Consider the following 18,400-nt stretch of genomic DNA (forward strand, 5'->3'; position numbering starts at 1 on the left):
TGGAGTCAAATGTATGACCTGTACTCAGGGAACATTCGGGATGACTGTGGGGTATGATCATGCGCTATCCTGGACTTCAAATCGAAGCAACGTGTTGCTTGAATCAGCTTATACAATATGTGAAAAATTCAATAAATACTACAATTTTAGAAATTATGAATTTCTTTTTCAATCCTTACACATTTGTTTTTCTTTCCAAAAAAACACCAGACATTTGGAAATTTCATTAAAAACATGGATTTGGGTAAATAAATATTTGCATTAAAACAAAACAGGAGACCTTGGCGTGAACAATTAAAAAAAAATAATTAAACTATTAAACCAAAAAACAAAACAAAACTTATGTTTATATTTAACTTAATAAATAACGTCTTTTTTACAACGTTTACATTCAGAAGTGACCGCTTTAACATTTGTACTCAGTTTAAGGAAACTTAAAATTGAAATAATAAGTGCCAATTTCAATTGTTACTAATATATACATTATGATTTTCTTCCGCTGATCACAGCTGGATTGTCTAGTCACATTATTGGTTGCTTTTAAAATTACAAGAAAAAATGGTAAGTCATCCGCACGTCGTAATGAAAAATGTAGGCGTAACCAACACCGGTGGCACATGCCAAATACAACAATACAAATCGAATCTTAAACATACATTGCAAAAATAAAATATAATACTTCCATAACCAATCATGTCAAATTTATTGATTTTTCTCGTCAGGCTGAACCCCAAATGACGTACAGAACATTAAGAACGCAAAACTTTATTTTCACACGGTCTTCCTGGGACAATATTTCCTTGACTTAAAATATTTTGTTAATTGATTGATAATGGACTATCGAATCTAGTGGCTTAATTACAGCTGATGCATTAATTTAAACAATGCAAGCTGTTAAATACTTTAATTGATTTTGTCATTTAGGATCGTTATCTCCCATACTGTCAATTGTGACAGACCTATTCTAGAACAAGGTCAACACTCATTAAATGTATGTGGACGTCTAAACTCATTATAATTTACAAAACAAATGAAAAGTAAAAATTTCCCATATTTTATTTGTACTTTTATATGAAAATTATCATAAAAATATAATTTCGAGCTCTATTTCATTTTAGACTGATGTCACAACTTCATGGGCTCACTGCACTCTTATGAAAATTTAATATCAAAAACGGATTTTAATTATTTTATTGGATATTTCTAAAATTTCAACAGCCTATAATTGAAGAGTTAATTTTTTATGTTATTTCCTGCTTTTTACCTTTATTCGATTATGCAAAAGGTGAAAAGTCATAAAAGCTTTTAATGTTTTTCAATACTATATTTAATGTGGTATTGTGTTGCATATGTAGACATGTGCAAAGCGTTTTGTGTTTCAAAAACAATTTACTAGGTTTTTCTGATCTTAAGTGACTTGTGCAACACATGAACGAAATTCAACCTCTAACATACAGGTCTCGATACAGGTATGCATATCTCTAAAGACTGAAAAAATAAATGTTAAAAAAGCAAAACAAAGATTTGAAAAATTAATAACATTTATACAAAAGTATTTGGTTTTAAAAACGGGATAAAATCTTTAGCGACTAAGTTAACTTTTTATACCTATACCTATGGATACATATTGACCTTCAGAACGCTGGCACTGTTGTACCATTATAATTAGCTCTACTTCATCGTCGTTGTTTTTAATTGTACGTTTCTTACTTCCGGTTATAACGACTATGTCACTCTATGTAATAACTTATTTAAATCGTCATAACGAATGAGCTTAGTCGTCATAATGTCATTGCCAGTAAAAATAAAAACTTCTAAAACACAAACAACAGTATCCAAAACACAACCCAGAAAACTTTAAGCTACACGAACCTTCCTCGCCCCAAATAACCAAACCGAAGTTGATATCGGTTGCACCGGAAAGGTCAGCAGATCCTGCTGCACATGAGTTACCGATCATGATGCTATACATTTGCAATTACAACCTCGGTGATGAAGCTTATTCGATTGTAACATTCGAGGAAACGAGTATAAGATTGTGGTTTCGACATTTTGGTCATATCTGTCATCATCTGAGAAGCAAATATTCAGTAACGGCCAACCAACTCATGATATCAACCTCATAAGGTTCAATGATATGGATCTGAACATCACCACATGTATATATTGGTTAAATAGCTTCCTTGTTAGCAGCAACCCTCTATCAAGGATATCATGATAGAAAATGCAATCTCTGGAATATCGCATCAACTGGAAGATACATAGTCCATATATAAGCACTACTGGAATGTTTCTATATAGAAATGAAAAATTCACAATTAGAAAGCAGAAATCATCTCTTTTGTCATACATTTTGGTTCTTAATCGTCCGTCAGTGTCAATTTAAAGATTTTAATTAAAACATGAGGTAAGTTTACTGTATCCTTTATTTCAAGTTCAATGGGACAAATATTTCCAACATTGTCACCAAAATTTCAATTTTTAAGTGAGAGGATATCATCAATATAGTAAAACGTGAAGTTACAGAACAATGCTAGCTTCTTTTCATTCTTGCAAAAAAGCTCCTATATGAAGTTAGCCTTCACGAATACGGAAGCAAGTCGACAAGAAGAGGAACACCGTTGGTTCATATGGAAAAAAAACCGATTGTTTGATGAAAATCACGTCCTTCAAACGTAAAAAATATGGTGTCAATCAAGAAATCAAGTATCTTGATAATGTTGTTTTCAGGGAGGTTTTTATTTGAATATGATTGTTTTTTTTTGTGTTACATTTATTTTTTACGAAGAACGATTTATCCCTACCTTTAATATTTGTATCTATTTTAATCCTTCTTATTATGAAACAAAGCAGGACCAATGTTATCAATTTGTCTTTTAGTTTGACATAGGCAGGACTTCTGTATAGGGTGGAAAAGTCAAATGTGTTTACACTATTGCAAGAGGAAAGAGACTTAGATTGTATGTGTTCTATCAGATCTTTGAAATATTTTAGTATCCACATCTGATACACATCACCCTAGAGTAAGTAGTTTCATATAACTTTAGTCGGCTCTAATTTCTGATAATAGGAGGCGTTATAAGGAGTTTGATTAGTGTTAACATGAATTAGGTTAGTCGTTAGAACGAGATAATCAGTAGTTCCAACGAGTTACTAGTCGTGAAAGAGATTTAACTTAATCGTGGTAACGAGTTAGCTTAGGCGAGATAAAGAGTGAGCTTAGTCTTTATATCGCGGTACTAAGTCTTGTTAGAGAGTAAATTAAGCATCATAACAACATACAATCAAATTTCACTCTGTTATCCATTCGTTTGATGTGTAAGAGCTTTTAATTTTGCTATTTGATAAGGGACCTTTTTGCATTTTACTCGAATTTCATTATTTTGGTGATCTTACGTCTTTCCATAGAAAAAGTTACCGTATAACTAATAATTTCTAGCGGTCAAATGCAACTATTGAGCAGTCACGCCTGTGTTCCTTCAATATCCTACTTAGTGTTGCAAGCTTAGTCCGTTGCTGTGTGTGTTACATTTTAATGTTGTGTCGTTGTTCTCCTCTAATATTTAATGCGTTTCCCTCAGTTTTAGTTTGTTACCCCGATTTTGTTTTTTGTCCATAGATTTATGAGTTTTGAACAGCGGTATACTACTGTTGCCTTTATTTAATGTTGCAAGGGCGGATCGAGGATTTGTGGTTAGATAGTAGCCAATACGTCAAGCAAAGCAAAGCGAACAATTTTAAGACGTTTTATTTTTAAATGATATTTTCAAATTCCTGGGGAAAAGGGTGTATTCTTCCTGAACCTTCTTGAATCCGCTTCTAGTGTGTGAGGTTTTTGTTGTTTGTTGTTTTTCTTTTTGTGTCTTCTTATATTCATTGTTCGAAATATTCTAGCCACAGTCACGAAGGATGTATTTCAAAAATGAAAATTATTCTGAGTAATTCATGAAATATTTTTCCCGCAAGTTTTTAGTTTTACGCAGAAAATTACATTGCAAATGTAATTATGTCTACACATTTCAGAAGCTTGGTTTCTACATCTCAATCTAAATAATTTATGTCTATAGCTGAGTTATAATTTTATATGTTAGAATTACCAAAGTTGGTAAAGTGAAAGAATGTTTCAGTTACTGGCTTTTTTTTTAATTTGTAGTCAATTTTGAACACATGTCTTCAAGAGAAGTTATAGTCCAATTTAAAAAATGTATTGAAAAGGAGATACATGCAAAACTAATATGGAACTGTAGTACTGAAAGATTTTCCTAGTTTTTACACTTATTCTTTTATAAGCGATCTTTAATGACACTTATATGAAAGTTTAACAAACTTAAAAGCATTTAATTTGACGCCTATGTATGCCATAGATTTGGTGTTTGTCACAAGTTTCTTTAAAAGAAAAGAATATATAAGTTGGAACAAAAAAAACCCGAACTATGAGGAAATCTCTAATCAAATGGCAAAATCAGAAGCTCAAACACATCAATCGAATGGATAACAACTTTTTTTTCGACTTGGTACCGGCATAAACACGTAGAACCTTAAGAAACTATAGTTACAAACATGCATAAAATAAATAGGCAAATGCACCAAATCAACTTTGCCTAAGGTAGTACGAACCACGTATATTATGTATGATGATATTAATCGTATTTAATTTTTTCTTGAAAAAAAAACATAGACCAAAACATTGTAGTCACACCAAGACAAAATACAAAATGTTTTATGAACATAATAATGCATTTAACAAGTCATATATAATCTTAAATTTTGACTTTTTGAAATAAAGAGGTTCGGAATGTAGAATTCTTTTTTTTTTATTCAACAACAGTATTGCTCGCTGTTAACAATTACTCCACTGACACAGTTATCTCAGTGAAGGTCCCTGTTTCATTAGTACCAGAAGTTCAGGGATTCTCCAGGTAGACAAACTGCATATTGTTAGTCGTTTACAAAATATTGTAAATATTACATCAATAGATAAATAATGCTATTCTAATTATATTAAAATATTTATATCATCTGGCGTTATTTTCGGAATTTCATAGTTCATCCGAGTTTGGGATGACTTCTATCAGTTTCCATGTGTTTCCGGATGTAGAATTCTTAGTTGAAGACCTATATTAAAATGTGAAAAGCTCCATTAGTCATTTTGTAAACGTGACAATATGCCAGATAAATATTGTCAAGTTGTCAAAGAAACCGTGAATGATTTTCTGCTGTTCTGTTCTGTTCTGGGGAAATTCCAGGAACAAGCGTCTTATATACTTAGATCTAAACATGTATATCAACGATCACTAGATCTCTTCCGCAGCGGGTTTACTGCATACCGGTTGTCCAGCGTACCGTCTGACTCGAGCCGAGGAATTGGTACTTGTGTGATTTTATATAAACTTATATGTAAATCATGATATTGTACTGAAACTAAAGTAGCTCGATTTTGACTCTAAATTTTCATAGAATATAAATTATGCAACTATACTAAAATTAAGGAAATTCCTCTTGTGACTTGACATAGACGCTTGTATTGCTTTTCTTTTGTCTATCTTAATTTTGATGTTGTTAAGAGTTTAGCTTTGATCTTGGCTAACATAACTTACTCATCTGATAAGTTGAGCCCTTTCCAACTGATTTCTTATTTTTTTTTTTGCTGTACTGCTACACCACTGACCCAGGTTAGAGTAGAGTTGTCGCCTTTAAACGAGTTTTACGTCGACATTCTTTGTACATTAGTCATGCCGTTGATTTTTTTTTCCGGGCGAACTATTTTACAGTTGTTCGGGGTCTTTTATAGCTTGTTGAAAGCCTTACGGTGACCTATATTTCCAAACCTTCTACGTCATTTTGTCTCTGGAGGAGAGTTGTCTAATTAGCTATCACACCTTATCTTCTTACTCTTTTACTAATTCCAGAAATACTCAACTGAAGGCCTCGAGTGTACCACAAGATGAGAAGTTTATTATATGGTTCATGAGTTATATTATTATTTTATCATCTAGAGAACTAGTCTCTTCTCTAAGACAACGATATTCTGTGACGAATTTTGATTCTAAGGTCCTTTTCTGACGATGTTCTTTATGTTGGAAGTTTGCCACTTACATCATTTAGTGTTAGTAAATATGTACCTAATGAACTCTTGTCATGTACATTGAAATTGGTAAGATCAGTTTATACTGCAACTTCGTTAAGGAATAATTGTAAGGAGGCCTCAAATCGGTACTATCTATTCATGCTGCAAATCCCTTTAGTAATATAAAAGTGTATTCCTAATTTTAGGAACACAAACTTTCGCCAGCGACACATGCTATGAACAGTGAAATTGATATCATCCGTTTAAACTGCAACTTCTTTTATACAGTAACACAGGTCATGAGCCTTATATCGGTAATATATGTTTATACACAACTCTCTACATGCAGAAACACATTCGTGCACGCTCAATAAAGTTATATCTTTTTAAATCGCAACTCCCTCCATACAGAAACACATGATAGACTTTCAGTTTTGAGTTTTCCTCGGAGTTCCTGTGATTAAACTTTTTAGATGTCACTTAAATATAACAAAATATAGAAATGTATAACAGAGTAAGAGACACATAATAATAATTCTGAAATTCTGAAAGCATTGATACATTTAGGTATCTTTGAATATTACCTATCTAATTTGATTTATTGCTAAAAACATAGGAAAAGAGGCATAACTCTAACATACCAGATACAAGCAAGATACACGAACAGAGCTTATTGCTTACATAACTTCTATATGGGAAATATGGTCCACGATTGGCAAATGTTGATATGCTCATGACAATCACAAATTCGGAAATAATATTCTTTTTTAAAATATTTATATGACAATTGTAGAAAAAATTAAAGATAGATGGATGGATTGGTTTTTACCGTCAAGCTCGAAATTTAACATGCAAAACAATAATATGTTGGTATCATTAAATCGCACATAGTAACAGTCCATGTGAAGAAATATAACCCTGGTACACGGATACACAATTCTGCCACCGAGCCGAACGGTCTTCCGTCTTACTCATAAAAGTAGCAAACATTAGAATAATTATAAACTATCTTAGTAAAAAATAAATTTCTAGGAAAAAATCACCTTCGGAATCTGCGTATGATGAACACAGCTATAGGTCCACTTCTACAAGTCGTGTTCACTCCATCGATATCCTTGAGAGAACATTATCACATTAAATGTTCGATAATATTTCACTTCAAACAGCCAACAACAAGAAATGGTCAAATATCAAATATGTTTTACGTTTTCAGAACTATAAAGAAATTCTATTACAAATGTTTGATTGTAATAGTCGTAATGACTTCCGTCTATAGGAAGCAACAATGAAAATCAATAAGATTTTCGGTTATAACTTAGTATTTCAATCGTAGAAGAAGTATTTCAAAATGAGCAAAAGATTATATACTTTCTCTATCGAATTTCCTGTTACCATTATGATTTCGTATTTCGCAAACATTTGTATGAATTCTTTGCTGGACATATCTTGTTTGGCTCGCTGGTCATATATGTTAAATCTTGTTTGTCAGTATAGCTGTCTTTGGTTGCTTTTTAAAAGTCTTGTTCTTGTATAGCTCATGTCTTAAGATTTATTATCACTATGAATATAATTGATCTGTATCCTTAACCTTATTTTTACCAAAGAAAGGATCAATGACATATTTGTCGTTATTGATATGGTAAAGCGAATAAAATTACTGTTAACAAAACTTTGAAATGTTCTAAAAACAAATGATTTTCTATCCAAGAAATAGGATACCTGCTATATTTGGCAAAACTCTTTCAAATTTTTCCTTCAATGCGGGCCAACTTTGTACTTTACTTTTTTCATTCGTGCTTCACCGTTGAGTCTTTTGTAGACCAAACAAAATTACAAGCCCGGTATCTTTGTTGAGTTTTTCTGTATATTATTTTATGAATGCATACAATTACAAATGAGTTTCGTTGTGTCCTCGTATGAACGTTGGAATATCAAATTTCCTTAAAGTTTCAAGTAAATGATAGTTTTTACTCCATTAATAGCTATTTTTGGGGAGATATTTTGTTGAAAAAATGTAATGAGACATGACAGATAACTTGTCGATTTTGTCTCGATTGCTCTACTTTAACTTTATTATACTTTTTGACAAACATTACTAAACATACCAAAAATCTAAGTTCAGCAAACAGTAAGTCTTTAACAATTTTGTTGAATTGTAAATACCTGTGAGAAGAGGCGTAACTCTAGCTTTAAATGTAGAAAAAATATAACTCTTTCGCATAGAAAACTCCCAATCAATAAAAGAGATATCGCAAATCATTATTATAAGGTGTCCTTAAATTCACTCCATAAGAACTACCGAACTTATTGTTACACACAAAATACGCGATAGTGGAGGAAATAAGATTGTTGCACTTCAGTGTTCTGTTGTTTCGTTGTTTTCCTCTTATAGTCGATGTGTTTTCTTGGGTTTTAGTTTTTAACGCCGATTTGTTATCTCTCAATCAATTTATGACTTTTAAACAGCGGTATACTTCTGTTGTTCTTTCATTACCAGTGCAATAATCGAAACATGTACGAAGAAAACATAAGACAAAATTGGCTATGGGGCACATTTATATTCGCAGTTTTCAAATATAGAACATTTGAGGCTTCTAAAGCGTCATCCTTCAAAGATCACAAGCACATAAACTAGATAATTATACTAAACTTATATCATAAATCATCCGACATTACGAACAGGTAGATCTTTATCATAGGTGTACTATATACAATTTATTTTGCGTCGTTATTATTAATATATTAAAAATCCGTACATATGTACAAAAGAGGGACGAAAGATACCAGAGGGAGAGTCAAACTCATAGATAGAAAATAAACTGACAACACCATGGCTAAAAATAAAAAGACAACCAGACAAATAATAGCACAAAAGACACAAAATAGAAAACTAAAGACTAAGCAACACGAACCCACCAAAAGCTTGAGGTGATCTCAGGTACTTTGGAAGGGTAAGCAGATCCTGCTCCACATGTGGCACCTGTCGTGTTGCTTATGTTATTATAAATCCGGTAAATAGTCTAATTCGGTAGGTCACATTTGTGAAAAGAGAAAGGGTGTTGTTGTTACAACTGATTAGAAAAATACAATAAACTACAATATTTGAACAGTTTTAAAAATCTCACAAAAGTCATTTTCTCATAGAAATGCTTTTGTATTTTCACAGAACAGGAATTCGCCCGTGAAACTTGGGAAAATGCTTTGCCTCGTTTTAAATCAAACTGGAGAAAAAAATGCTTAAAGACATAAAAACTAAAAAGATCAAAATGAATCAACTTATATAAATAGAATAATAGAGGTGGGGTGTGAAGTACAATACAACAGGAAAGTTTGCATATTCTTGATTATTTATATTGTTTTAAATTCTGTTTTAAATCACCACAGCGGGTTATACTTTCGTCATCCAAAAACAGTTTCAATTGTTTTACAATACTTGTTTTGGTTGATTCTCCGATATACTATTCACTATTTGGAAATATTTTTTGGTTATGTGAGCCTAATCCAGTTTGATATTCATAAGAAAAACCGATAAATATATTTTTCAAACTTATTGTATTTCTATAAAGATGACTGTGACCATGTTTTGTTCCATTGGACACAGTAGTTACAGAAAAGAAGATTGCTGTAAAAATGAATAAACGACTACGACGGACGACAGCCGATGGATACTAAGTAACAGCAAAATTTCACACTGACCCTTTGAGCCAGTTGAGGTAAAACGGGAAGGGAACATTTATCAATATGGCACCCAAAATATCTGCTTAAAAAACGATTAACATTGTTACACATTTCACGTTTACATATGAGTGTATTCAGTAACATTATATATTTTTGTTTATGCAAAATCATCTAACCTTTTCTACTGATGTACATTAACCGTAACTTTATTTTCGTCATATAAATCAGATAATAACATGTTTTTAAACGAGTCTTACTACTGTAACAGTTTATAAATATAATAAATTGTGATAAACAAAACGGAAGTGACTCAAGTTGGTACAGAAAAAACACACTTATAAAGTTATTTAAGATGCTATGTGTTTTTATGTGGAAAACATAAGTATGACAGGGAAAACTCACTAAATGCAAATCTTTCATGGTAGTGAATCAAACAGACGAGTGAGATTTCAATATAAAATAAGGAGATTGTTTAGGATTGCTTATCAGACACATATTCAGCAATATTCAAATGGAATATACATGAGGAATAATAGGACACCGTACGGTCTTCAATAAGGAGGAAAACCCATACAGTAAAATATCGTCGGCTCAGATCTATTTCGGCTCTCTTGGTATGTTACTATGATTTAAATAATTTCTGCAAACAATTTATTATGTTTGGAATTGTATTGTAATCACAAGTCATGTGATTAGCAGACATGTCATCGGAAGCTTTTTGTAGTATAATCCGGTTGTCGGATATGTAAATGGATCATACAAAATGTTTTTTCGTCTTAACTAAATTACGTATAAAGCGTATGAATATACTCAGAATTGGTAGGCTTATACTTACTACATACGAATTTTCACTAATATTACGCATTGTTCCAATTATACATTATAATTTAAGGAGTTTGATAATCAACAGACTTAGGCTGTCAATGATGAATCTTCAATTCACATTATTAGAAACTTTGATACATTTTACCATTGTAATTTCGCGTTTGACTTTGGATAATGTTAACATGACAAATATCATAAATCAGTATTCATCACTTTGCGGACCTTACTTCGATGAAAACAAGAAAACAATGCACTCTCCACAAATACCACGGGAATATAATATGTGTCCGGTATGTTATAACGATGGCCGTTGTTATATTAACGATAACTGTTGTCCTCAGCAAGGATTGAAATATAAAAAGACGGAGTGTTTGACAGCAATTGTTCACTCACCAAACAATATTTCAACTTTTGGAATTGAATATGAAATGGTGAATACTTGCCCGTATGGCACTGTTGACAGTATGTTCAACGAATGTACAAAGCCACGTGATATTTACGATATAATAAGATATCCTCCAGTAACTGATCAGACATATACGTCGTTTAAAAATCAGTTTTGCGCTATGTGTAACAATATTAAAGAGTTTACCCCTTGGAAGATAGATGTCCAGTGTGACATAAAATATGACATAGTTACTACTTTAAACGACATTGTCGAAAAAGCACTCAAGAACAATTGTATAATATCGTTTGTTCCAAGTGAAAAAACGTACAATAATGTGAAAACATGTACAGGTCATCAATTTATTGAAGCATGCAATGTTACAGGGACGTTGGATAATTATGACAGAGATATTGACTTTGCATGTCAAACATTGACTAATCCTTTCCCGCCATATAAAAACATCTTCTGCCACATGTGCAATCCTCCCGAAAAGACAAGTGAACGACAGATCACATTCACAGACGGCACTAAACGTTGCAAGATCTTATACAGAACACTGAAGTACAGATTTGATTGTAAAGGTCCCATTCCCTTTAATTTATTGAATCACAATATGTCAAATCTACAGTTTTCTCAAGTTCAGTTTTATCATTGCAATTTGACCGGAAACGATGAGCAATATAGAAATATTACCTTGTGCAAAAAGGACAGATGGAATTTAACATATTGTGAAACTGATAGTGAGTTTGAATTACAATGGGCTTGTGAAACCCAGTTACGCGGTATAGTTATACACAGTGAAAAACTATCTTACCACTACACAGAATGTGGAACCCATCTGAAAGATTTTTTAGTTTATAATCATGGCATACCAGTAGAAATAGAACAGTATGTAAAGGAAAATTTAGCTTGTGATTTATTTAAATGTATGGATGATCGCAATTTGTACCCTTTACAATACATCTTATGTAATTGTTGTTCTGTGCCAACGACCCATTTACCTGGTTCTGATTCAGGTACTTGGGATATATTTAGTCGCAAATACTTCACTGCTGACTGTAAATTGAACGAGATTTATGATACTCTTAAGGTAAATTATTTCTTATGATTATGTTCATTTGAAAAATGTGCACCTCTATTGTACAGTTATAGAATCCTTCAAATTTTTGTCATTCTTAAAAATTTTCTTCTTCCATCTTATGTTGAATGAATACAATGTTTCTAACGGAAGAAATTGTACAAATGGCAATAATTTTTCGAAAACTGCATAAGTTTTTATGATTTGCTGTCTAATTAGAAGTAAGTATGATTATAGGAAACTGATAATGTCAAAAACTTCATTTACACTAATTACAGGTTTTATTTCAATTGTAAGCGGTAATTCAGATGCATAAACTTTTTTTACTTTCTTAAACAATCAGGGAAAAATTGCTAGCAGTCAAAAACACGCTTTAAATATTCAAAATGCACTAGATACGTAACTGTGAATCTCTCTGCTTATAGTTTGAATTGTTTGCATACATGAATTTATTATAAAGAAGACAGAATATGCAATAAAGCTGATATCTAGGAAAATATACTATTTCTCGTCCTTGACCTTTTGATCTCGATTTGACGGAAATTGCACCTTACGATTTTTTAAGACAGGCAAAACAGTTAGTACAGATGTAAGTATATATTATAGCCGTGTGTTAGGTGTGTGCATCAAATATTCAATTTTATAGTTAAAGTCACTCCCCTTATACGAAACACTGGATTGAACATGCATATTCTGACTAGTTGCGTATTTAAAATCCCACACATCAAAACGAGTGACACCTGAACATGGGTCGTACTGCTAGATGGACCTTGGTAAACATAATACATGTACTTTATTTCAGCCAAAACTATGGTTTCTCGGAAACTACAAATCGAGTGTTATGGTATTAATACATACAATTTTATTTTACTATTTCAACTTTTTTTAATTTCAGCAAAGATGTCGCCAAACTGACTGTTTTCCAGGAAAACAAATGATAGGAGGTAGTTGTGAACAATATTTACCAACATCGTTATATTCTCAACCACTTGCATATGTGTTTCCGTTCGTGTTAACATCAAGATATAGTCATTCAGAAATAACACAGATTTTACAGAAGGATTCCAATGAAATGCTCTCATTTTCAACTTCGTTGTGTATTAAACCAAAAGCCAAATCAATTTCCTTCTTTGTTCGAATTGATATTATGATATTTAGTTATGAATATATTGCAGACATAGAAGAAATTCTAATAAATTACTCTTCTCGTCTTTTAAAAAGTTCGGGCAATATGAATATAACTGTAAAGTACGATTATCAGTCAATTTTAACTGATGAAAATATAGAGTTCGAAAATATTACAGCTTGTGTAGATAGGAACCGCTCTCTTATATCCAATTTGTTAATATGTCGACATGTTTTATTTACACAAAGTGAGTATAGAGTATCCCAAAAAGACAATGAAATAATTTTAGACGGTTATGACGCAAAGTTTCAATTTTACCAATATCATATAGACTCTGAAAAAATATTGAGAATATGCATTAAGGATTTTTATCGTATTGTTAACTTAGATGTAAAACACGACGTTGTATATTTGGCAATAATGATAACTTGCACTGTTATTTCAGTACTGTGTCTTTTTGCGACTTTAATAACATACTGTTTATTTTCAGCACTTAAAACTCTACCGGGAAAGAATATTATGAGCTTAGTTTTTTCTCTTCTTATATACAATATACTTTATTTGATATTAATCCTCGTCGATGCCGCAGATAAAACAGTGTGTCAGGTTATCGGTATAGTTACCCATTTCTTTCTGCTATCTACCTTCGGATGTTTTACCATGGGCACGGTTCATATGTTCAGAATATTTGGACACGATAGTCTTTCGTCTACTCTAAAAGCTAATCAAAGTAAATATACGTTTAAGATATACACTGCTTCCGCTTATGGCTCTGCCGCTACAATAGTAGTCATAAACATAACCGTTTTGCACATTTCTACAGGAACCTTTACTGGATATGGATATAATAATAAATGCTTTATTTCAAATGTTCAGAGCTTTATTGCGACAGTTTTGGTACCGCTAATTATCACATTTATCATAAACATAATATTATATTCAATAACGACGTACAAACTATACAAGAAAATTTATTCGAATTCTGCTGTATCTGCAGTTTCTAAAACAAATAAAAAAGAAATAAGCATCTTTATTAAACTTTTTACAACAACTGGTTGTTCCTGGATATTGTTGCTTATTAATTTTTTCGTCAATAAGACACCAATTTCAATAGCAATAGCCGTTTTAAATGGGTTTCAAGGACTCTACATTTTTATAGCTTACATTTTCAATGAACGTATATACCGAATGTATAAATCTGAGATAATTGGATTAACTGCTAGAAAATCGCAGTCAACAATTATGACATCACTTCCGCCTTCCAAACAAACTAGTTCAGAATAGGATTGTATATATGTTTAAAACTGTGCATGGTGGTTAGAAAAGTAAAATTGTGCCACTTGTAAACATACTATATTTAGTATGGAGTTCATTATTACTGAACTAGAATATATATTTGTTTAGGGGCCAGCTGAAGAACGCCTCCGGTTGCGGGAATTTCTCACTGCATTGAAGACCTGTTGGTGACCTTCTGCTGTTGTCTTTTCTATGGTCGGGTTGTTGTCTCTTTGGCACATTCCCCATTTCCATTCTCAATTTTATTTTATACTGCATTTCTATACTTTAGAACCAATTGAAACAATAATACTTTTACTTTTAAGTATTTTCACACAAGGTTTTTAATCAAATGTTATATTGTATACTAATGTGAATAAAAATATTGAATCTTTATTCGTTTTTTTTTTTTAGATTTTTAGAATGCAGGATATGTAGATTACACTTCCATGAGACAAAATGGAATCAAAAGAACTTTCCATCAATAATAATAGACAGATAGATAAACAAACACACACATAATACCACACAAAAACACCCACAAAAACACAAACAAACCTTTATTTGTATGCGTTCGATGCGAGTTTACTGATTTACCTTCATAAGGAACGATCAAAGCCAAATATTTGATAGCCCAGGAAGTTTGAGAACCGAAACAGTGGAAAAGATATTTGACCAAAAAGAACCTTAAATAATAGACAAATCTATTGCAGGTTACCTTTGTCTAGGAGAGTTCAAACATAAAACTTTTGAATTCAAACGGAAAATTTGTGAAAGGTTTGTCATTAATCATTTCAGTATCGGGGTGATGACTACAGAGTTGATGATACCCTCTGGGACTAATGGTCTACCAACAGTGTGACCAATCCAATACTGTAAAAATTGTTACCTTTACGTTATAAATTGCATGCCAAAATCAAAAGCTCAAACACATCAAACGAATGGACAACAACTAGCATATTCCTGACTTGTACAATATAAAAAGAAGATGTTGTATGATTGCCAATGAGACAACTGTCCACAAGAGACCAAAATGACACAGACATTAACAACTATAGGTCACCGTACGACCGTCAACAATGAGCAAAGCCCATACCGCATAGTCAGCTATAAAAGGCCCCGATACGACAATGTAAATCAATTCAAACGAGAAAACTAACGGCCTTATTTAGATAAAAAAATGAACGAAAAACAAATAGGTAACACATAAACAAACGACAACCACTGAATTACAGGCTCCTGACAAGCATTTGTAAAGTAGAAAAGGTGGATTAAACCTGGTTTTATAAAACATTGTCAAATTATCTAAAGTCCACTATGCATGAGGGAGTTGAAATCTTATTTTCTTAATAATTTTCTTAATTTATAAACGAACGATTTTGAGGATTTTTTTTAATTATAAATATGTAGGTACCGACGTACTAACACTTGTTATAATTTTGGAGACTGATAGCCTAACAACCATAGTAAAGACACTGTGCTGTACAAAAACACTGATATCAGGATGATTAATACTAAATTCCTTGAAATATACTATAAAAATATTGTAATTTTGACGAAGGTTAAAATACTTACCAATCAGATAAAGCAGATAACATCGATAATGATCAAATTGTCCTTCTCCAACAGTAACACTAGTTAAACACTTAAACTTCAACGAATCATCATTATTTTAATGATTGAATGCGGTTTTTCATTAATGTAAGAAATTAGCAAAACAAAAAGATTTTTTTACAGAGACTGGAATATTGGTTTCATCTGTTTTGACGAAATACTTTAAACTTGGATGCATAAAAAATGAAATAGTTTTAGTTTTCAAATTGACTACTATCTATTTTTGTGACATTTCAGCTAACCTGTGTAATAACCAAATCTCACTTAATATCATATGCATGAATTATTGATTTAACAGCAATACCGAAATAGAAAGACTGATATCTAGCTTTTAAAATGTCGCCATATTGGATTAGAAGTAAAACCAACTCTAATGCAAACAAAAAATTATCTAAAACAGGCATTATCAATTGCGAAAGAGGGTCGAAAGATACCAGAGGAAGAGTCAAACTCATAAATCGAAAAAGACAAACAGACAAATAATTGTACACAAGAAACAACATAGAACACTTAAGACTGAGCAACACGAACCCCACCAAAAATTTGGGTTGATCTCAGGTGTTCCGGAAAGGTAAGCAGATCCTGCTCCACATGTGGCACCCGTCGTGTTGCTCATGTTATCACAAACCCGGTAAATAGTCGAAGATGCTTAATTCTTTAGTGAAAAACATAATTGTTACGTTTAGAGGACGTGATTTCTATAACAAATTATCGGTTTTCCCATGGGAAATAATTGTGCCCTCTTCTTTCCGTCTTGCTCCTTTATTCAAATAATGGAGCTTCTTCAGAAGAATGAAAAGAAGCAAGCATTATCCTTCAAGTTTCGATATATAGATGATAAGTTTTGTAACTATGTCGAACGTATCTACCTCTTCGAATTTGACATTAAGAGACAAGAAACATTTAAGCATGTTCAATACCTTGACTTGCTTCTAGAAATGGACAGCAAGGGTCGTTTGAAAACGAATATTTACAGCATAAGAGACAATTTCAACTGCCAATGAATTCCATCTTTCTATGTAGCATATTTCAGCAGTGCCAGCATATGGAGTAAATATTTCCAAGTTGATATGATATTCCAGAGTTGCATTTCCTATATTGATTTACTAGTACTTGATAGAGAGTAAGAGCTTACAAGAATCACATGTTTTAACTGTTGGACGTAGGAGACTACATAGAATTGACTGCAACAGCTAAAAAAATGTTACAGTTATTTCCCGTTAAGGACATGCTACACAAAACAATGTTTATAATGATATATTTCATCGTAAAAAATGTTAGTGTTGTTTGAACGCATTTAATATAAAACGACCTACCTTTATTAACTGTCAGGTAAGAAAATTAAGATTTTTTGTGAAATTCTAAAATTTTAACTAAAGAATTGGAATGCAATTATTACACTTTATAAATTTTCATTTTGATACATAAAATTTTATATATATTCTTGTTTTCCCATTGATATTATAAAGTTGCAGAAGTCATTGTGAATAATTTGAAATGCTATTTCCATTTCTGTTCGGCATTCTGCTCCAGCATAGCTCTGTAACAGCTGTTTTGAACCTTGGTCATATTAACGTAACACACATTTTATACCAATACTCAATGTTGTGTGGACATACATTCTCAGAACAAGGAAACCAAATGGTTTTGCCAGAAATTTCACAGGAATTTAATATGTGCCCATTATGTAAAAGTGATGACCTATGCTATTTAAACGATAACTGTTGTCCAGAAAAAGGGATAAACTTACATGAGAAATACCAGCTTGATTGTTTGAATTTAATCGCTTATTTACCTAATAATATATCGTACTTTGGTGATGAATATAAAATAATACACAATTGTCCCGAGGGAACAGATAAAAATATCACAAATAAATGTACAAAGTCACGTAATGTGTACGAAACAATACAACACCCTCCAGTTACATCTAATAAGACTTCACTGTCGTTTAAAAATAACTTTTGCGCATTATGTAACAATGTATCTGAATATATATCATGGAAAGTAAATATTTCATGCGACTCAACGTTTGAAATATATTCCACTCTATATGATATTGTTAAAAAGGCAATTAAAGACGAATGTCTAATTTCCTTTGTTCCAAGCGAAAAAATCATAGGTAAAGCTGCAAAGTGTAAAAAGTCGCAACTTATGAAGACATGTAACATCACCGGAACATTGCGTCAATATGACAAAGACATTGAACATGCCTGTAAAACACTCGATAGTTCATACCCACCATACAATAATATATTTTGCTTCATGTGCAATCCACCTCAAAAATCAAACTTACTCGAAGTTTCAACCTGTAACAAAACAGGACTTTAGAAGATTAAAGACAAAGAT

General features: G+C 32.0%; 1 protein-coding gene across 1 annotated transcript; it reads left to right on the forward strand.

Annotated features, from left to right (window-relative positions):
- Positions 1-5,634: 5,634 nt before the first annotated feature.
- On the forward strand, positions 5,635-14,833 carry LOC139517558 (uncharacterized). Its single transcript, XM_071308763.1, has 2 exons — positions 5,635-12,048; positions 12,932-14,833. The coding sequence occupies exons 1-2, from the start codon at positions 10,495-10,497 to the stop codon at positions 14,444-14,446; spliced, it is 3,069 nt and encodes a 1,022-aa protein (XP_071164864.1). The 5' UTR covers positions 5,635-10,494; the 3' UTR covers positions 14,447-14,833.
- The last annotated feature ends 3,567 nt before the right edge of the window (positions 14,834-18,400 follow it).

This window comes from Mytilus edulis, chromosome 3 (genome assembly GCF_963676685.1).
Source record: "Mytilus edulis chromosome 3, xbMytEdul2.2, whole genome shotgun sequence".
Lineage (NCBI taxonomy): Eukaryota > Metazoa > Mollusca > Bivalvia > Mytilida > Mytilidae > Mytilus > Mytilus edulis.